This window comes from Schistocerca nitens, chromosome 3, assembly GCF_023898315.1.
Source record: "Schistocerca nitens isolate TAMUIC-IGC-003100 chromosome 3, iqSchNite1.1, whole genome shotgun sequence".
Lineage (NCBI taxonomy): Eukaryota > Metazoa > Arthropoda > Insecta > Orthoptera > Acrididae > Schistocerca > Schistocerca nitens.
Window position 1 is genome coordinate 828812517 of NC_064616.1, and position 19463 is coordinate 828831979.

Sequence of the window (19463 nt, forward strand, 5' to 3'; positions counted from 1 at the left end):
CTTGGTGGAGTGTTTCTTGTTTATCACAGTGCTAGTACCATCAGCAGACATAGTGAACTTGAGTGTTTTGTGTGACAGAGGTTGGTCATATATGAGAAACAGCAGCAGATCAAGAGGTAGCTTCCTGTCGTAGAGATAGGTTTTAGCCAATTTCCCACTGCCCATCTGATGCCATAGTGGCGTGCTTTGTTGAGAAGTATTTTGTGATTCACACTGTCAAAAGCTTTAGAAAGATCACAAAATATACCAACTGGCTTCACTTTTTGGTGTAGCGATTCCAACATCTACATCTACATCCACATACATACTCCGCAATCCACCATATGGTGCGTGGCGGAGGGTACCTCGTACCACAACTATCATCTTCTCTCCCTGTTCCACTCCCAAACAGAACACCATTTGTGCAAGAGAATACAGCCTCAGTTGTGTACAAGCCTTTTCGGAAACTAAACTGTTTTTCACTGATGATGTCAAAGTTTTTGATGTGCCTCACAATTCTGCAATGCAGTATTTTCACAAGGACTTTTATGAATCTGGCCAAAAGAGAGATGAGACAGTAATTTATGGCTTATGTTGTATCTCCCATTTGAGAAGCAGGTTCACCTTAGGAAGGTCCATTCCATCTGGGAAGACATCCTGATACATAAAAGCATTAATATGTGAGCCAAAACTCGAATAATTAGTCTGAGCAGACTTTTAGAAGTTTACTAGTCATGTTATCTATACCTGATGATACTTTGCTTTTTAAAGAGAGAATGTTTTTCTTTACTTAATTTCTAGTTATGGAGGACATGCTTCTCTCAATTACAGAAGTAGGAAAATGGTGTTTCAGTACTTTCACGGCTCTTTCTAAGGAGCCAATGCAACCTATTTTCTCAGCAGTGCTTAAGAAATGGTCATTGAAGATTTCTGAAATTATCTTGGGCTTGCTGATGTGTTTTATCATCAATGTTTAAGACAATGTCCTTGGTTTTACTGGCACCCCTTTACCACGTTCCAGACTATTTTGATTTTATTACAGGGTTGGTTAATTTTGGAACTAAAATATAAAATTTTTGACTGATAACTTCACTTACTATTTTACAGTATTTTTTATAATGATTTGTTTGGGTAGGGTTTCCTGAATTTCTCACTGTAATGTACAATTCTTGTTGCTGTTTGCAAGATATCCTTCCCTTTGTTACCCATGTTTTTTGTGGTTCCTTTGGGTCAATTTCTTTAACTTTTTATTTTTAAAGAAATCTTCAAATAGTGCTGCAGTTTCATTGCTAAACAGATTATATCTGAAATTGACACCTACTTCACAATAGAAGTGTCTCCAGTTTCCATCTTGAAGATATGATTTAAACACGTGGTTGGTTCTTCATTAATGGGTCTGACTACCTCCATTGAGACTCAGTTTTATTCTGACAAATACTCACATTATTAATGGTAAGTCTCTTATCATAGTCAGAGAAATCATTCAGTATTTTACCAATAATTATATTGGCCACTTTCCCTTGGTCTACAAAAATTTTGTCAATTAGGGCACTTCAATTTGGAGTTAGTCTGGTTGGAAAACTGAGCACTGAGACAAGGTTGTATATTTACATCAAATTCTCCAGGTTCATCTTCCCACTACTGTGTGTTAGGAAATTGATATTTAAATCTCCAAGTACTATAATATCTCTTGTACATTTTAAATGGGCGCAGTAAAAGTGTGTCAAACTGCTTCAAAAAGAAGCTAAGAATCCCTGAAGGTGCCCCATATATTGCAGCAATTAACAAGGCAAAATTATTTACAGTCAGGTCAATGGCACATGCTTCAAAATGATGCTCTAAACAAAAATTGTTTATATCAGTTGAATTACACTTGACATAGTTCTTAACAAAAATAGCAACTCCACCTCTTTCTCTTCATTTTCTGCAGTATGAAGACTCAGACTGTTATCTGGTATTAAATGTCTTTCTGTCCCAGAGCAGACATGGTGCATAGTGAAGTACAGTACATATGTATATTCTACACTTTCATGCTCGTGCACATTGATACTCTGTGAATCACTGTAAAGTGTATGACAGAGGGTACATCCCACTGTACTAGTTATTGGGGCTTTTTCCTATTCCATTCAGTACGGTGTGTGTTTTACCCATTGTTTAAATGCCTCTGTGTGTGCTGTAATTAATTTAATCTTATCCTGATGATCCCTACAGGGACAATATTTAGTGGGTTGTAGTATATTTGTAGAGTCATCATTTAAGCCCAGTTCTCGAAACTTTCTTAGTAGACTTTCACAGGATGGTTTCCTTCTGTCTTCAAGAATCTGCCAGTTCAGTTCTTTCAACATCGTAGTGACACTCTCCTACTGGTCAAACAAACCTGTGACCATTCATGGTACCCTTGTCTCTACATGTTCAATATCCCCTGCTAGTCCTATTTGGTACAGGTCCCACACACTTGAGCAATATTCTAGGATGGGTCACTGTAGTGATTTGTAAGCAGTCTCCTTTGTTTCTTGTTACCAATTTCCCGTGTATTCCAATATAGTACTTTAAGTAATTTCCTTTTGCTGACTTGTTCTGGAAGCATATTCTGTAGTGCTTCATTTTTTGGTTGATACTTACATTTGTTTTTTTCAGCTGGAACATCTGATTTTTCACTCCCATTAGGGCATATTAGTTTCCTTTGTTTCTACTGTATAAACCTTCTGCTGAATGTAGCAGACACCAATCTAATTAAATGCATGCCATCCTTTCCTAGACAATCTGCATGAAGAAATTTGTTTGCACGTGTGAAAACTACCTGAAGATGATCATATTGTTCATTGATGGCATGGTTTGCCTTGGAGATGTATTTATCACTCACTGACCTTTTAGGATTCTCTGACTATGAACCTGGATTATGCATAGACACTTCTTGCTGAATGAATCATGTTTCTTGCCTGGTTAGTAACACTGCTGCTGCTCCTTGACAGATTTGTTCTAACATGTAAAAAGGCACCTCTGTAATTATGTTTGGGTTCAGAATCTGGTTGTGTGGTCACTTGTTTTGCATTTCCCATATTTTTAAAATGACTGTCAAGTTGTTGTGTTCTAATTCCTGGTCGCACATCAATTTTGCAGTTGGGGACAGCAATATTTTTCAACAGCAAGTTGGTAATTATTAGAAATCCATTTTTATTTCCTTGCATATCTGTGCTCTTGTATTTTCATTGCTGTATTTCATCAACTTCCATTTCTATTTATCTACAGATTTATGACTTGTTGTATTTATCATGACATCATTGGAAACACTGGATATGTTTTTGTCTTTAAAGTTTGTGTGCACTCGCGTATTGTTGCAGTCTTGTATTTTTGACTGGTGAATTTCACACACACGACAGTCTTTCTCATATTAATCTGTAATTTTCTTTATTTATAGTCAGCATTTCAGTTTTAATGCCTCAGCATCATTTTGTAGTAAATTAATAATTTCTGTTTTTGAATCCACTGTACTTACAAGCTCAGCCATTTTGAAATGTAAACAGACATCGTATGTCAATGGAAAATCATCTAAGATGAATTTTGGGTTCACTTTTGTGCACTTGACTGTAACTAGTAGTTGCACTTGATACACGAAATATATTTCATCATTTGTTTTCCACATTCTTTACATGAAGAACTGTTTATTTTTTGCCTTTTTGATGAGAGAGAGGTATCACTGCACTTTCCTATTGGCACCAGCTTTATGATTGATATGTTCCCACAGATATAAAATTTCTTGTGAATATTAGTATAATTTATAGTGCTTCTATTTGCTTTGTAAAGGTAAGATCTGTGTTACAATGTGTCAGTTGAGTATGGGTACTACTGTCCTTGGTGTCAAATTCTAAATGCCAAAACCAAAATCCACTCTACAGTCTCCATGCAAAGCATCTGTGGCCTAGTGACTGGTGCTAGTTAACCTGTAGCCAGATTTCAACTTTGCAGTCTTGCCAGTAAATCTGCAGCAGCAGCAGCAGCTTCTCTGTTCCAGAATGAATCTCCCTGCCGTGAAAACTTCCCGACACATTAAAACTGCATGGCAGATGGGCATGCCGACAGCTGACAGGTTGAAGTTTTGTGCTGGACCATTAACTTGAACGTGGATCCTCACTCATTGCAGGCAGTGCTATTATTTACTGAGCTATCCAGGCATGAATCACAATCTGCACTGAGAACTTCAGCTGTGCCAGTCACTCTCTTCAGCTTTTCTTACTTGACCACTGTTTTGGAAAGTCCAATTCCTGGTCCAGTACACAGCTTGAATTTGTCAGCTTATGTACTGGCTGTCAGCAGTTTGTGAGAAAATGTAGAAATACACAATTCATCATCAATAACACCACACTTAAAATAATTATTTTTTTGCAATATAAATGAGAAGAGGACAATTACTTGTTTGTTTTGTTTTGTGTTGACACACATGAAGTTCATGCACTCATGATAGTGAACTCTAATTCTCATTTTTATTCAGAAAATATTTTGTCATCAGTGAAGTTTACTACATTACCTGTGTTTCTGTTTCAGGTTCATTGGCAAAATATGGGAAGCCCATACTGGGTTCGTTTTATACACGTGGAACTTATAGGATTTCTTCCATTCCTAACTCCACCTCCACCAGTGAAAGTTGGGGATAGAGTTAAAGTCAAGCAGTCTGTCAGGACTCCGAAGTATAAATGGGGGTCAGTGACTCATGGCTCAGTTGGAATTGTCACAAGTAAGTATCCATCATTTATTCTCTGTTTTTTAATGGATTAAAACTTGTATTTCACTTCTCTTGTTATTTTATCACAAGTGAAATTCAAATGAAACTGTATGGTTCCAGAGACCTTTTCAAGTCTCAAACATCTGTGGAGTATATATACAGACTGAAACGATGAATGACAATGTGTACCAAGGCCAGGATTCAAACCTGGTGGCTTCGCACAGCTGCATTAACTGCTCTAGTACACTTCCCTTCTCAGTCCAAATTCACATTCATGCCTCAGCCCCCAAAACTCAAACAGCATTGCAAAAGCTCTCCAATTGTATTGGAATAGCACCTCAGCATCAAACAAAATGAGGAACTCTGGAGTGGGGTTCGCTGGTATAGTCTGCCAGTAAACTCAAGAGCGAGCAAGCAGAGTCCCGACTCTGCCTACCCAGCTACACTGCAAGGCACTTCTACAAACTGTTTCACAACATGGTACCGGACCTGTTGTGAAGCGTGCTTTAAATCTGTGGTGACCCCCTGTACAGATACATCCCAGCAGCGTTTATTTTTAGATAAATGCGTTAAGACCATAAGGAATACAAAAGACAATAGATTCTTCCTAGACGCATAATTATAGAATAAATAATATTGACATAGAAATGGAAGTCAGGATTCTACTACAAACATAGAACTGAATGTCTGTTTCCCTGAATGTGTGTTCCTCTACTGCTGTTTGTAAAGCGAACCCCATGTAGTGTAATCAATCTGTAGAATTTTGGGCATCTTCTTACTTTGTGTTTCTACTAAAAGGTAGCAGTTTTCTTTGAAGGGTTGCATTGAAATGTAACAATTATTGCAACATGAAGATTGTTTAAAAATAAATGAGAAATTTATAATTTTGCATGTTGTATTAGTCCAATTCGCACTACCTTTCTGTTCACTGTCTTCGTAAACATGTCTAAAAAGTATCTGTACAATGTTATGCACATTGGGTATTTAGTCTATTGTCAGCTGTCAAAAAGGTTACATATGTTTCAGTAGTATCAACAATTATTTGTTTTGAATATAAATAGATTAAAGAATCTGTATTAAATTTTGTTATAAGAATGGAATGAAGCGTATCAAATTTTTAGACATGTTAAATATTGCTTTTGGTGAGTTTGCCATGAGTAAAACATGGCTTACAGGAGGTATAAACATTTGTCCTTTAAGGACAACAGTTTTACGAGCATAGATGAGATTAAAAACGGATAGTTAAGACAGCTATAAACTATCCCAGAGAAACGTTTCAAAAAGTGTTTCGGGAATTGGAAAAAGCACTGGCATAAGTGTATAGTATGTAATGGGCAACATTTTGAAGAGGATAACATTGCTGTAGATTAACAAATAAAGCTCTTATCAAGAAATAAAAATTAATATGTGAAGGCACCTCATATGTCAAGCTTTGCACATAGAAGTCCAGAATCGGTGTACATGTTTCAAAGGAAAATATCAGCAGTGTTTAGGATAGCTATTGCGTACATGTTTTTAAGCAATATGTCCTAAAATCAGGTGAATAGTAACTGATGTAGAGATTTATTGACAGAATACATTTAAATGCTTCTTGTTGTTTATTTTCATGTTCCTTTCTTATGCATCCTATTGTGGTGAGGCTGATGTTTGCATAAATTTCAGCCCTTTGATTGTGACTGATAATAGTAGCCAACAGTTCTTTTTCTGTTGCCTCTTTAACAAATGCTGTAATAACAATGATTGAACACTCCACACATACCTCCTCTTCTTTGTATACTGCGCATTTTGTTGCAATGTAGGCCAATTATCCATCACTTCCGCATAGCGAAGTATATCAGTAAGTGTACAAAGTTAACTGACTGACTGGCAACTAAGATCACATGAACAGAATGTCACTGCATGCCGATCTACACTGCTAGACAGGTAACGGGAAACTGATTTTGGGTGCCCCTGTAGGCCAGTGGCAGGATTCTTCTGGGAAAGGCCACTTCCCCCACCAAAAGCACTGCTCATTCTTGAGTTTACAGACAGACTATACCATATAGTTTCATTTGGTTAAAGACCTATGCCTGGGTTTCAGGGAGGACCCCCACTTCATTTGATTCTGAGGTGCTATTCCTATAAAGTTGGAAAGCCTCTGCAGTGCTGTTCGAGTTTAGGGGAAATGCTGAGTGGGCTGAAGCGTGAATGGGGATTTGGACTGAGGACGGAGGCATGCTAGGGTAATTTGTGCAGTTCTGCAAAGCCACTGCCCCTGAGTGGCATAGTGGCTAGTGCATCTGCCTAGTAAGCAGGAGACCCGGGTTTGAATCGATGCCATGATACACATTTTTATGCATCGCTTCAGTCTGAAAATATACATGATAAATGAAATTCAATTACGTTAGAGTATTTTGTAGAACGATTTATGGTCCATGGCTTTGAATTTGTTTTAATTGATTATTAGACACAGCTAACACCTTTCTATAAAATTCTTTAATTTCCTCTGCTACATATTTATATCCTCGTTTTGATTCAGTATATACAGAACAGAGAAATTCCATTGCATTATCACTCTTTTCATTCTACATATCATTATAAACACTTTCCATTAGCCAAACTGTGTCTGATAGCTCCTGGATTTGCCATATTGATTACATAGATTTTGCTTCCTTGCTTACTCGTTTATATCAGTAGTTTACTCATAATAGAAAGTGCAAATGAAATTGAAGAAGATAAACTTTTATACTCTACATACCACAATCAGGAAGAAACACACACAAAACTGAGAATATTTTTAAAACAGAATTTAATTTGAAAAATGAAGTAAAATTGTAACAAATGTTGTATGGACATGGTCCAAATTACATGTAAATTTTGTATGAATTTATTACAAGGCAATTGGAACATACAAATACAGGTGTGTACATAAAGTAATACACACAAGATACTACAGAGTCATCCATACATAGTAATTCAAATTTATATACGTATATATGCTTCTGTTATTACAAATTGATAATAAGTTTTTCATAACCCTATACCTTTGTTTCCCTTAATCAGCAAATCCTTTTATACATGACATTGATTCAGTAAAAGTTTTACATCAGACGTGTAATATAAACATAATAGAAAAATCATATTGGCCAACGTAATCACTTACCATGTAAAAACATTGTTCAAGTAGAAATTTTTATTTTGTGCTTTAAATTTGTTTTCATCTTGAAATTTTCTAATGTAGAATGGCAGTCTGCTGTAAAATTTAACACCAATATGGCTCATGTACCTTTCCTTGTTAGTTCTTTTTCTTTGCTGTGTATTGAGTAATGTGCTGTTTCAAGTGTTGTACCTATGAAAGATAGCATTTCTCTTAAAATCTTCTAGGTTGACATTGTTGTATAAAACATATTTTCATTATTTCTTTATTTATCTGTAGGCAATAAATATTATGTGAATGTGGTACAAATGTACATTCACTTGAGGCATTGTTAGTATTTTAAGCTTTCTGCAGCATGTCTATGGAGAAGGATATGCTATTATTTGAATAGACATCTTTTGCAATTAAAAAATTGTTATAGGTGGAAGTGATATGAAAATAATAATGAATCTGTCAATTATAATAAAAAATTCGGTAGCTCATAAAAAATTTGGCTCATGTGGCAGAACATTCTCATGTTTTATGATATGTGACTGCTGCTGTACTCGAAAATTTTACTAACTTTTTTCAGTTTTCTGTTCGCAAGTGTTCATTATATTTGTGGAAATACTATTTTCATAAGCAAGGAGAGAGGACTTAACTATAGAGTTACCTTAACTTTTCTTCCCCAACAAATGTCTACTTTTGAAAAACAATTTTTTTCCCGAGAGCTGGAAATAATATTACTACATAATTATATATCATTTGGTCATAATTTAATTTAACTTTGGTTTACAGGTGTTAGTAGTAATGGAAGAGAAATCAGTGTTGACTTTCCACAACAAAGCGACTGGACAGGTGTTATATCAGAGATGGAAGTTGTTTCAAGCAGTCACCCAACTGTATCATGTGATAACTGCCGAGCTTTTCCTATCACTGGCCATCGTTACAAGTGCAAGACTTGTGAACATTTTAATTATTGTGAAAATTGTTTCTTCACAAAGAGAGGTCATCGCCATTTCTTCAATTGCATCTATGAACCTGGTTGGTACTGACAGTGACATTTCATTAGTGGAATTTGGCTGATAGAGGGTCTATATAGAGTATGTATCATAAAATAATTGACCATATTTCATTTGTAACAATATGAGTTAATTGTCACGGACATGACAAATTGCACCCAGATGTTCATGGAAGGGGATTGTGGAATTCTAACTAATTTGCAAATGAGAATATTAACAAAATCTGATCAGATGATGGATGAATCAGGTGTGGGACAGGAATGCACAGAGGAAAACAGTATAGGGTTTGTTGGGGGGGGGGGGGGGGGGCAGGGCATTGCAGTTCATGATAATGGAATACTAGTGGATCAAAGAAGAAAAATGAAATCATAAAACTAAAAGCTAAATTGGGGCAGACAGTTAGGTTACATTAAAAAGGGTATGAGTCATCATTTTTTATGTGCTCAGCACTTCACTTGTATTATGAGTGGTCCATTTTTTAATCATTTAATAGTGACTTGAAGATCATTGTATTTAACTATATAATTCAGATGCAAATTCTTGCTATACTTATAAACTCTTCCAGTATTCAGCTAGCATGACTGAAAAAAATCTACCAAGAAGATAATCAGATCAGCCATTTAAAAAAATGAAATTGTTTGAGGTGAAGGTGAGCTAGATGTTTCGTGCTTTTTTGTACTGCAGTTTATTTCAAGCAATGCATTTCCACTTATATTTTTTAGAGTGCAATAAAACTGTATAACTCACCACAGGTAAAGTCTACATTCCAGTGCTTTGACCATTTTGAAATTTTCTGAAGGTATGCAACAGATTTTAACCTTGTATTTTGGAAATCATCTGAGAACTCAATGTAGTACTCTAGGATTTGATGTTTGTTGTAGTTAATCATTGTCTGCAATATTGAAATGGAGATTAAAAATCATTTTCTTAAAATTATTCTTAAATAAAATGTATATTGGCTGTGGCATCAGCACTGACAGGCATAGTATCCTGCCACTTTTTCCATGTAGACATTTTCTGTGATTATTCTTGTTCAGGAATGTTCCAGTGTATTCACATTTGACTGTCCTCATATCCCATTGCTGACTACCAACAGTTAAACAGAAAACAGTCACTTTCACTAACTTTCTAGTTTTTCTGTGATTACATTTTGTCTGCTTCAGTAAAAAGTGAATGCATAAATATTTGTGTTTCATATGCAGGGAGTGCTCCAATATTTGCTGGAAAACCTGGTAAATATTATCATCGTGATGAAATTCTAAACCCTGGCCTTGTTCAGGATTGGGCTCATTGTATAAAGACTCTGAAAGTATCTTCAAGAGAGGCATGCGCACGTCATCTTGTGGATGGCTCTGATAATTATTGGCAGAGCTGTGGATCTCAGGGAAAGGTAAATATTATCTTAAGATTTTGTTTACTTTTTATTTCATATAATTGAGCCTGCTTACCAATGGTTAAGTTTGTACAACTTCTAAAGTTAAATGATCAGGCAGCCCAGATTAACTATCAAAGAAACAAGTTCAAGTCTTTTGCACGTAACCACAGATTCTAATATTTCACCCACAACTCATGTAACAATACTCAGTAACCTGGGTGCAGAAAAAGTCAGTGAACTTTGTCATTCAGATGTGATTAGTAGATAGGCGAAATCGTGTTCTGCTATTCTTACTTGTCTCTGTCATAGTTCTACTGTGGGTATGGAGGGGAGTTTCTACACATTCAGGGGTTAATTCAAAACAAAAGGGGCCAAAATTTCCAGCTAGACTACCTGATTTCATTTTTCTATGCTTTGCTCACTTTGTGTGGATGCCAATATTGTACAAGATCATGACAATTTTCATTTTCTGCCCTCTTCCAACTAAGATATTGTGCTCCCAGTAATACGTTCACTGTTGATGGAACATTAAATTTTGACTGGCCCTCTTGTTAAGAAAAGGCAAAGTAGTACTAAGACTGAAAATTAAAATAAAAAATAATAAATAAGTACAATACCCAAGTAAACTGTTGTGGATTGGCTTAAGAGCCAACCCGTATGAAAAGAGGAAGCCGAAAGGCACACGTTTAAGCTCACGCAGGGTGGCGTGAGGTCTGGAACACGACAAGGAAATCAGAACCCAGAAAAATGGACGCAGATGGTGGAATACTTAACTTTAATCCATTTATGTTGAACGTAGCTCTTGTCTGTACATTATTTACAATATCAATAGTAACTGAACATGGTGCCTTGCTAGGTCATAGCAAACGACATAGCTGAAGGCTATGCTAACTATCGTCTCGGCAAATGAGAATGTATTTTGTCAGTGAACCATCGCTAGCAAAGTCGGTTATACAACTGGGGCGAGTGCTAGGAAGTCTCTCTAGACCTGCCGCGTGGCGGCGCTCGGTCTGCAATCACTGATAGTGGCGACACGCGGGTCCGATGTATACTAACGGACTGTGTCCGATTTAAAGGCTACCACCTAGCAAGTGTGGTGTCTGGCGGTGACACCACATTCCTCCTCCGCAAATCAGCGTACGGTGGTGTTATAAGGCTTCCACCCGCCGTGGGGAGGACCCCATGTTGACGTATGCGACGAGATGGGGAGCCTAACAACAGGCGAGGCTGTGCCACTCGCACCCTGCCATTCGGAGCTAGGAAATGCCTGAAAACCTGCTCCAGGGTGCACGTCAATATGCGGTGTATGCGCCCACAGAGAGACAGGAGGGGCCAAAGGGTCGACCTCCATCGGGCCGGGGCACCCAACGCGCGAAGACGCCATATGGTCCAGAGCAGGCAAGAGGTCCATGTCGGAGGACAACTGGGCACGAGAAGCGATCGGCGGCGCGTGACCCAGGGAGGCGCCCGGCGGTTGCAGCGACGCGTTCACTGCGGGCGTCGCCGGCGGGAGAACAGGTGGCGGCGGCGGCCCGTTGCCATGGGGCAAAATGGAAGGCAGCGTCGGTAACACCTGGGGCTGAGGCGAGCCAGTAGATGGGTCCCCAGGGCCCTGACCGGACGGCACCGTCACTGAAACCAGACGGCGAGCGGCAGATTCCATGCGACGACAGAGGCGCAGCTAGTTGAGATGCCGGCGCACCCCACCAGAGGCTCTCAAAACCAGATACATAGCGCGGCCGAAGCAGCGAAGAATGCGCCCTTCGAGCCAATGCCGTGAACCTCGATAGTGACGATGGTAGACAATGTCGCCTGGAGCAAAAGCAGGCGTCTGCCACTGCACAGGAACCTGATGTGGCAGATGTAGTAAAGACATCAAAGTTCGATGAGGACGACCGTGGAGCAACTCAGCCGGCGAGCGACCATCTCGGGGCTGAGAGCGATACGAGGACAAAAAGAGCAATAACACGTCCTCCCGAGAATGCGACTCTTAACCTCAACATCTGTGACTTGAAAGTCCAGACCAATCTTTCAGCGGCACCGTTTGAGTGTGGCGAAAACGGCGCGGTTGTCAGATGTTGAATACCATTGGCCCTGCAGAATGACTGAAATTCTGCAGACCTGAATTGTGGGCCATTGTCGGAAACAATAGTCTGCGGAAGACCTTCAATGCAAAAGATTGAAGATAACGCTTGGATGGTGGCAGATGACGTCATGGAAGACATCCGGACAACAAAAGGAAATTTACTGAATGAATCTACCACAACCAACTATCGAGCATTCCAAAATGGACCAGCAAAATCGATGTGTAAGTGTTGCCAAGGGGAAGAGGCTTTTGGCCATGCAAAGAATTTCCGCGGCGGTGTGGATTGTTGTTCGGCACACGCCATGCAAGAAGGGTACATATTTGTTATCGCAGCATCGATTCCAAACCAAGTACAGTGCTGACGAGCAAGTTGTTTCGTTCTCACTATACCCCAATGTCCGTGGTGGAGAAGCTGTAAGACAGAGGACTGCAACGAACGTGGAACCATGACCCTGGACTGATCATTATCAGAACACAACAGCAAAACACCACGTCGTACAAAAAGTCTCTCCTTGTGAGCAAAAAATCGGCGAACCAACGGATCCCCGATCCGTGACTGTGACAAGGGCCATTGCGTAGCAACAAAACGCAGAACGGTAGCAAGGACAGGGTCAGCAGCTGTGGCTGTAGCTACACGACGAAAATCAATCGGAAATGATTCGACCACGTCATCGGTTTCCGCATCAATGAACATGCAAGCAAGTTCGGAGGAATCAAATGCTCTATCCTTAGCAACAGGCAAATGGGACAACGCACTGGTGTTTCCGTGCTTAGCAGTGGACCGATACAAGATATCATAGCGGTACTGCGAGAGGAAAATAGACCAGCGAATGAATTTCTGCGCTGTACGTGGAGGTACAGGCTTGTTCAGATGAAAAAGCGATGTCAAAGGTTTGTGGTCTGTGATGATGGTAAAGTGACGACCATACAAGAAATCATGAAACTTTGTAACACCAAATACGAGAGCCAATGCTTCATTCTCAATCTGTGAATAATTTCTTTGCGCAGATGAGAGCAATTTGGACGCAAAGGCAATAGGGCGATCGTGCGATCCATCTTTGTGCGCAAGCACAGCACCGATCCCGAAATCCGATGCATCCACCATCAACAAAAGGGGCTTCTGGGGATCGAACGGCGTAAGGCAACTATTGGAAAGCAACGCCGATTTCAACTGGTGAAAGGCGCGTTCGCATTCCATTGTCCAGACGAACGGAACACCTTTACGGCGTAAGCGATGAAGCGGAGCTGAAATGGAAGAGGCATGGGGAACATAGTGATGATAATAATTAATTTTTCCCAGCACACTCTGTAGCTGCTTCAAATTGTGCGGCAAAGGCAAGTCTTGTATGGCACGGAGGTGCTCGGGACTGGGATGTATGCCTTGGGCATTGGTTACATGTCCCAGGCAGGCCAAGTCGCGAGCAAAAAACACACATTTGTCCTTCCGCAAGCGAAGACCATTTTGTCGCAAGACATGAAATAATGTTCTGAGATTGGCTAAATGTTCTTCTTCCGTCTTTCCGGAGATCACAATATCGTCCAGATAGTTTGCTGCAGTAGGGACCGACGCACAAGCAGTTTGCAGATATTGCTGAAACAATGCAGGGGCGGATGCACACCCGAATGGCAGTCATTTGAAGCGATACAAACCAAGATGCGTGTTAACCACCAAAATGCACTGGGATTCTTCGTCCACCAGTATTTGCAAGTACGCATCGGCTAGTTCCAACTTCGAAAAATATTTACCCGCGCACAGTTTGTCAAAAAGAGCTTCCGGGCGGGGTAAAGGAAAAGTTGCAGTCACTAGTTGTGGATTCACTGTTGCCTTGAAGTCCACATAAAGTCTCAATTTTCCAGAAGGTTTTGGCAAAATTACTAAGGGTGATGCCCAGAGAGAAGCCTGCACATGTTCAATCACACCTTGTGATTCCAAATCGTTTAATGTTTTTGCGACCTCATCACGCAAGGCGTGGGGAACATTGCGTGCTCTGAAAAATTTCGGTTGTGCGTTTACTTTCAGTTCCAAATGTGCGTTATAGTTCTTAGTGCAACCAAGGCCCGGTGCAAAAATGTCTGCAAATTCTTCACATAGACGAGAAACACTGTCTGAAGGCACAGTCTGGTTCACTGATACGACCTGATTTACTATGGACATGTTAAACAACTGAAATAAATCAAAACCAAACAAGTTCACTGCAGTAGAAGAACAAAGGATGTAAAATGACAAAAGTTTTGTTTGTCCTTTGTATGTTGCAAGAAGGCTGCACTGTCCTAACACAGGGAGCCCGTGACCTGAATATGTAGTTAGCTTAACATTTGCGGCATGCAACGGAGGTGTGCCCAGCTGTTTGTACGTGTCTTGATTGATCAGTGAAACTGCAGCTCCGGTATCGAGCTGGAATGGTATCACTTTGCCGTTAATGTCCAAGTCGACAAAAAGTTTATTGTCCTGCTGACGACAAGAGTGACTGTCTCGTGCAACGTGAACTGACATTGGTACAAAATCACTTGTGACATGACGGGGTTTCCGTCGATGTCGACGCACACTATTTGTGGGACGAACACAGTCACTGTTAGAGAGAGTGGCACTGGGCGGAGTGGAATGAACTACATGAATTTCCATGGGCGAAGGTTCACGAGCCTGAGTATCCTTGGTTCGAATTCGGCGTGAAGCAAAGGGCCTGGAATGGTTGTGAGTTTCCGATCCGAGCTTTTTCTGGCAAACACTCTGAACATGTCCTTTTTTATTACAGAAAAAGTAAATAGCTTGGCGTGACGGGGAATTCTTACACGAATGTCTAGTAGCACACCACGGGCATGATTTTAGCCCTGCATTTGCTTACCTGCGCGGCACACGTGGCTGAGAGCCTGGCGACAACTGCGCAGCCGGGAGCGAGAACTGTTTACTGTTCCGTGCAGTGCACCCGGCGGGCCGGTTAACCTGACACACGGCTGGCGAAGTTTCAAATGATTCCTGAGCAAAGTCAAGTGTGTCCTGCCGATCCAATATGTCCATCACTTGTTGAAGGGAGGGATTGAATAGTTTCAAAATCTGTTCCTGTATACGAACATCAGAAACGTTCTGTGCAATTGCATCACGTACCATAGTATCTGAATAAGGGAGTCCACATTGACACTCAAAAGCACAATCCCTAGTAAGGCCTTGCAAGGTTGCAACCCACTCCCTATTAGTCTGACCTGCCGTACGTTTTGTACGGAAGAAGGTATACCTTTTTGCAACTACATTGACTGATTCTTTGAAATATGCATCTAATGCAGACAAAATTTCGTCGTAGGACAGAGTTGCTACGTCGCATCGGGGAAATAATTTGACAATCACACGCTACGTGTGCACCCTGACGGATGCTAACAAAAAAGGCTGCCGCTCCTTACCTTGAATTCTGTAGGCGGCGAGATGGAATCCAAATTGGCGTGACCACTCCGTCCAGCTTTCCTGTGCAGCATCAAAAGGACGAAAAGTTGGTGCAACAGCGTGTTGTGGCTGCGGTAGCGGTGGAGCGGCGGCTGCCGCATTGTTTTGCATTGCACGTTGATCCTGGACGAGCTGTCCAAGGGCATACAGTAAGGCCTGCATCTGCTGATTCTGTAAGCGATAAAATTCGGACAGTACATCTGGAGATGGTGGCGAAGCCATTACACAAGTAAATCAGGGCAGTATAGTTACGAACGCGGTTTGGCCTCGTCGCCAAAATGTTGTGGATTGGCTTAAGAGCCAACCCGTATGAAAAGAGGAAGCCGACAGGCACGCGTTTTAGCTCACGCAGGCTGGTGTGAGGTCTGGAACAGGACAAGGAAGTTAGACTAGAAAAAAAGGATTTAGCTGGTGGAATACTTTACTTTAATCCATTAATGTTGAACGTAGCTCTTGTCTGTACATTATTTACAATATCAATAGTAACTGAACATGGCGCCTTGCTAGGCCGTAGCAAATGACATAGCTGAAGGCTATGCTAACTATGATCTCGGCAAATGAGAATGTATTTTGTCAGTGAACCATCGCTAGCAAAGTCGGTTGTACAACTGGGGCGAGTGCTAGGAACTCTCTCTAGACCTGCCGTGTGGCGGCGCTCGGTCTGCAATCACTGATAGTGGCGACACGCGGGTCTGACGTATACTAACGGACCGCGGCCAATTTAAAGGCTACCACCTATCAAGTGTGGTGTCTGGTGGTGACACCACATAAACAAATTAGGGAGCTGAAATTATGTGGTAGATTATAATTGTGTATCAGACTGTGACTGAAATCTGGGCCCCCATACCATGAAAATAATTTTAATAAAAAAGGAGGAGGATTAAAACTAGACAAGATATGGTGGTTGACTTTGTACCAACGAAGTGACAATCGATTACCTGTAATCAAGAGAGATGGCACTAGCCAGAGATAGTTTTAAAGTCGAAAGCACGTGATGAGTGGTGGTGCCATCTAAGCGCTCTATATAAGCAGGACCTCCAGCGCCTGGCAGCCAGTCGCTGACTCACCTCAGAAGATGTTGCCCGCAGTAGGCAACGAAACGTCAGGAAGGAGAAGTAGTTTTATATATGGAGCACAGCAATTCAGCCCGGAAGTTTTAATTAATAAATCACAGTTCACAAAATCCTTCCCGTTCCATCACACATTCACTGACAGAAAAAAACCACAACACTAAAAAATGATTGATGTAGAATAATGAAATTTACTGAACACATGTCTAGATAACTTATTCAAGTGGTTAATATTGCAAGATTACAGGTTAATCTAAGTGCGAGGTGAGCCATTACAAATTTGAAATGCTGGTGCCTTGATAACCAGTGTGACCTCCAGAATGTTGAATCCAAGCATACAAACATGCATGCTTTGTGTTGTACAGGTACTGTATGTCATTTTGTGGGATTGAGTTCAATGTGTGTTGCATTTGGTCAGTCAATAGAGGGCCAGTTAATGCTGTTTATGGATGATGCTGGAGTTATCATCCAATGATGTCCCATATGTGCTTGATTGGTGACAGATCTGGTGACTGAGCAGGCCAAAACTCTGTAGAGCATGTCTGGTTACAGCTGCAGTATGTGAGTGAGCATTATCCTGTTGGGAAACACCTCCTGGAATGCTGTTCATGAATGGCAGCACAACAGGTGAAATCACCAGATCGACATATAGTTTTGCAGTCAGGCTGCGTGGGCTAACCATGAGAGTGCTCCGACAGTCAGATCAGAACTCAAGGTGTAGTTCCAATGTGTGTAACATGCAGACAGGTTGGTTGCAGGCCGTCAACTGCCTTACTTTTGACCAACACAACGGTCATCAATGGCACCAAGGCTGAACCAGCTTTCACCAGTAAATACAACAGACCTCCATCCTGCTCTCCAGTGAGCTCTCACATGACACCACTGAAGTTCTAAATGGCGGTGTTTTGAGGAGTGGAATGCATGCCAAAGGGTGCCTGGCTCGGAGCTGTCTTTCAAGTAACCAGTTTGTAACAGTTTCCTGTGTCACTGTGGTGCCAACTGCTGCTGAAATTGTTGCTGCAGATGCTGTATGATGCGCCAGAGCCATACATCGAATGCAATGGTCTTCTCTCTCGGCATTGCCACATGCCTGTCCGTAGACCAGTCTTCTTTCGATTGCACATTCTCGTGACTACCTACCACTGTCTGCAACCGTGCAATGGCTAAAGTGCTGCCAAGTCTTTCTGCAGTATCCCAGAAGGAACACACAGCTTCTCATGGCCCTATTACAAAATCTTGTTCAAATGAGGTGCTGATAGTGGCATATTTGTCACCTTAAATGCATTTTTCACTAATGTCAACTCACCACGACCAATTTCAAAGGTAACTAACACTCGAGGCCATTACAGCAAGTATTTAAAGCAAACCTGATTTGAATCCATATAGTGCCATTTCTAGTGCCACTCTTACGCAACTGGCACGGAATTTTGTTGAATAGACATCATCTTTCAGATGTAAAAACACACTTGCCAATTTATGTCATACAACTCCTTCTTGGTATTGCGATTTTTTTACCATCACTGTAGTTCCACAGTCAGTTTAGTTACATAGGAAGTTATTCATGTTTCATCTAATACATCTATTAAGCTGTAAATAAAGCTAAATTTTAAAATATATTTTCTTGAATCTTCTTCCTTTTTTGTGGATCAGCATACTAATAAAAGTACCACTCACAGTCAACTTGTTCAGGCTGTGATGATGATGATGATGGTGATGATGATGGTGATGATGATGATGATGATGTGGTGGCCGTGGTGGAACACACCTAGTGCACGATGCATGGGCGGCGTGTGGTGTAGCAGAAGCTGATCCCATGACCCTTTGCTGCAGTGAATGAGTGGGCAGGCAGCTGTCCAAGTGGTCAGATACCTGCATCCATAAGGCATGCACACCTGATACACTCATGTATTCAGTGTCATACCCAGCCAGTTCAAATGGATAGAAACATGTTGCCATGCCAGGTGGCACACAACCAAGTGGAAATGAGAACTACTTTATTCCTTGCAGTACATACACTGGCACATGCGATGAAGTGGGATCAGAGGACATATGGCAGCATAGTGCAACAGGGCTGGACTGTCCACCAGGCCCTTGCACACTAAGGAAACAGCATGTTCTGCATGAATGTACTGTTTTGGTAGTATGTTAGTAACCATGAATAGGCTAAAGGTGACAGATCAGATCACACTTCTGTACACCAATGTACAGAATGGCCAAGCTAGGGGGTGAGCAACTGGGTAACGTGTGAATTTAAGGGTAGTAAGAAGAAGGCATAATTGACACCAAAGTGGTTTATTGGGAAAGGGGATACAGGGGTTCTACATAGGGGGAAGCATGATGGAAAACTTCAGTCTCTTAAGATTGGCCTTTTGCTTATTGAGATCAGTAACAGGCCTGCTATAGGTGAAAGTCACACAAATTGATTGGGGGAAAGCTCATTGGTCATCTCGGAAGATACGGGTATGTAACATGTGGTGGAAGGGTCGAAAATATCAAAATATCAAGACTGTAACAATACCAGAGAAGGAAAGTTGCTACTCACCATATAGAGGAGATGCTGAGTCACGATAGGCACAACAAAAAGATTCACACAATTGTAGCTTTCGGCCATAAAGGCCTTTGTCAGCATTAGACACACACACACACACACACACACACACACA

General features: G+C 40.9%; 1 protein-coding gene across 1 annotated transcript in view; it reads left to right on the forward strand.

The window, feature by feature from the left end:
- Positions 1–19463, forward strand: part of LOC126248847 (E3 ubiquitin-protein ligase HERC2) — an 851297-nt gene that overhangs the window by 485756 nt on the left and 346078 nt on the right. The window contains exons 47-49 of the mRNA XM_049950269.1: positions 4522–4711; positions 8613–8858; positions 10039–10226. Coding sequence (XP_049806226.1) covers positions 4522–4711; positions 8613–8858; positions 10039–10226 — 624 coding nt within the window. The remainder of the gene's footprint in view (positions 1–4521; positions 4712–8612; positions 8859–10038; positions 10227–19463) is intronic.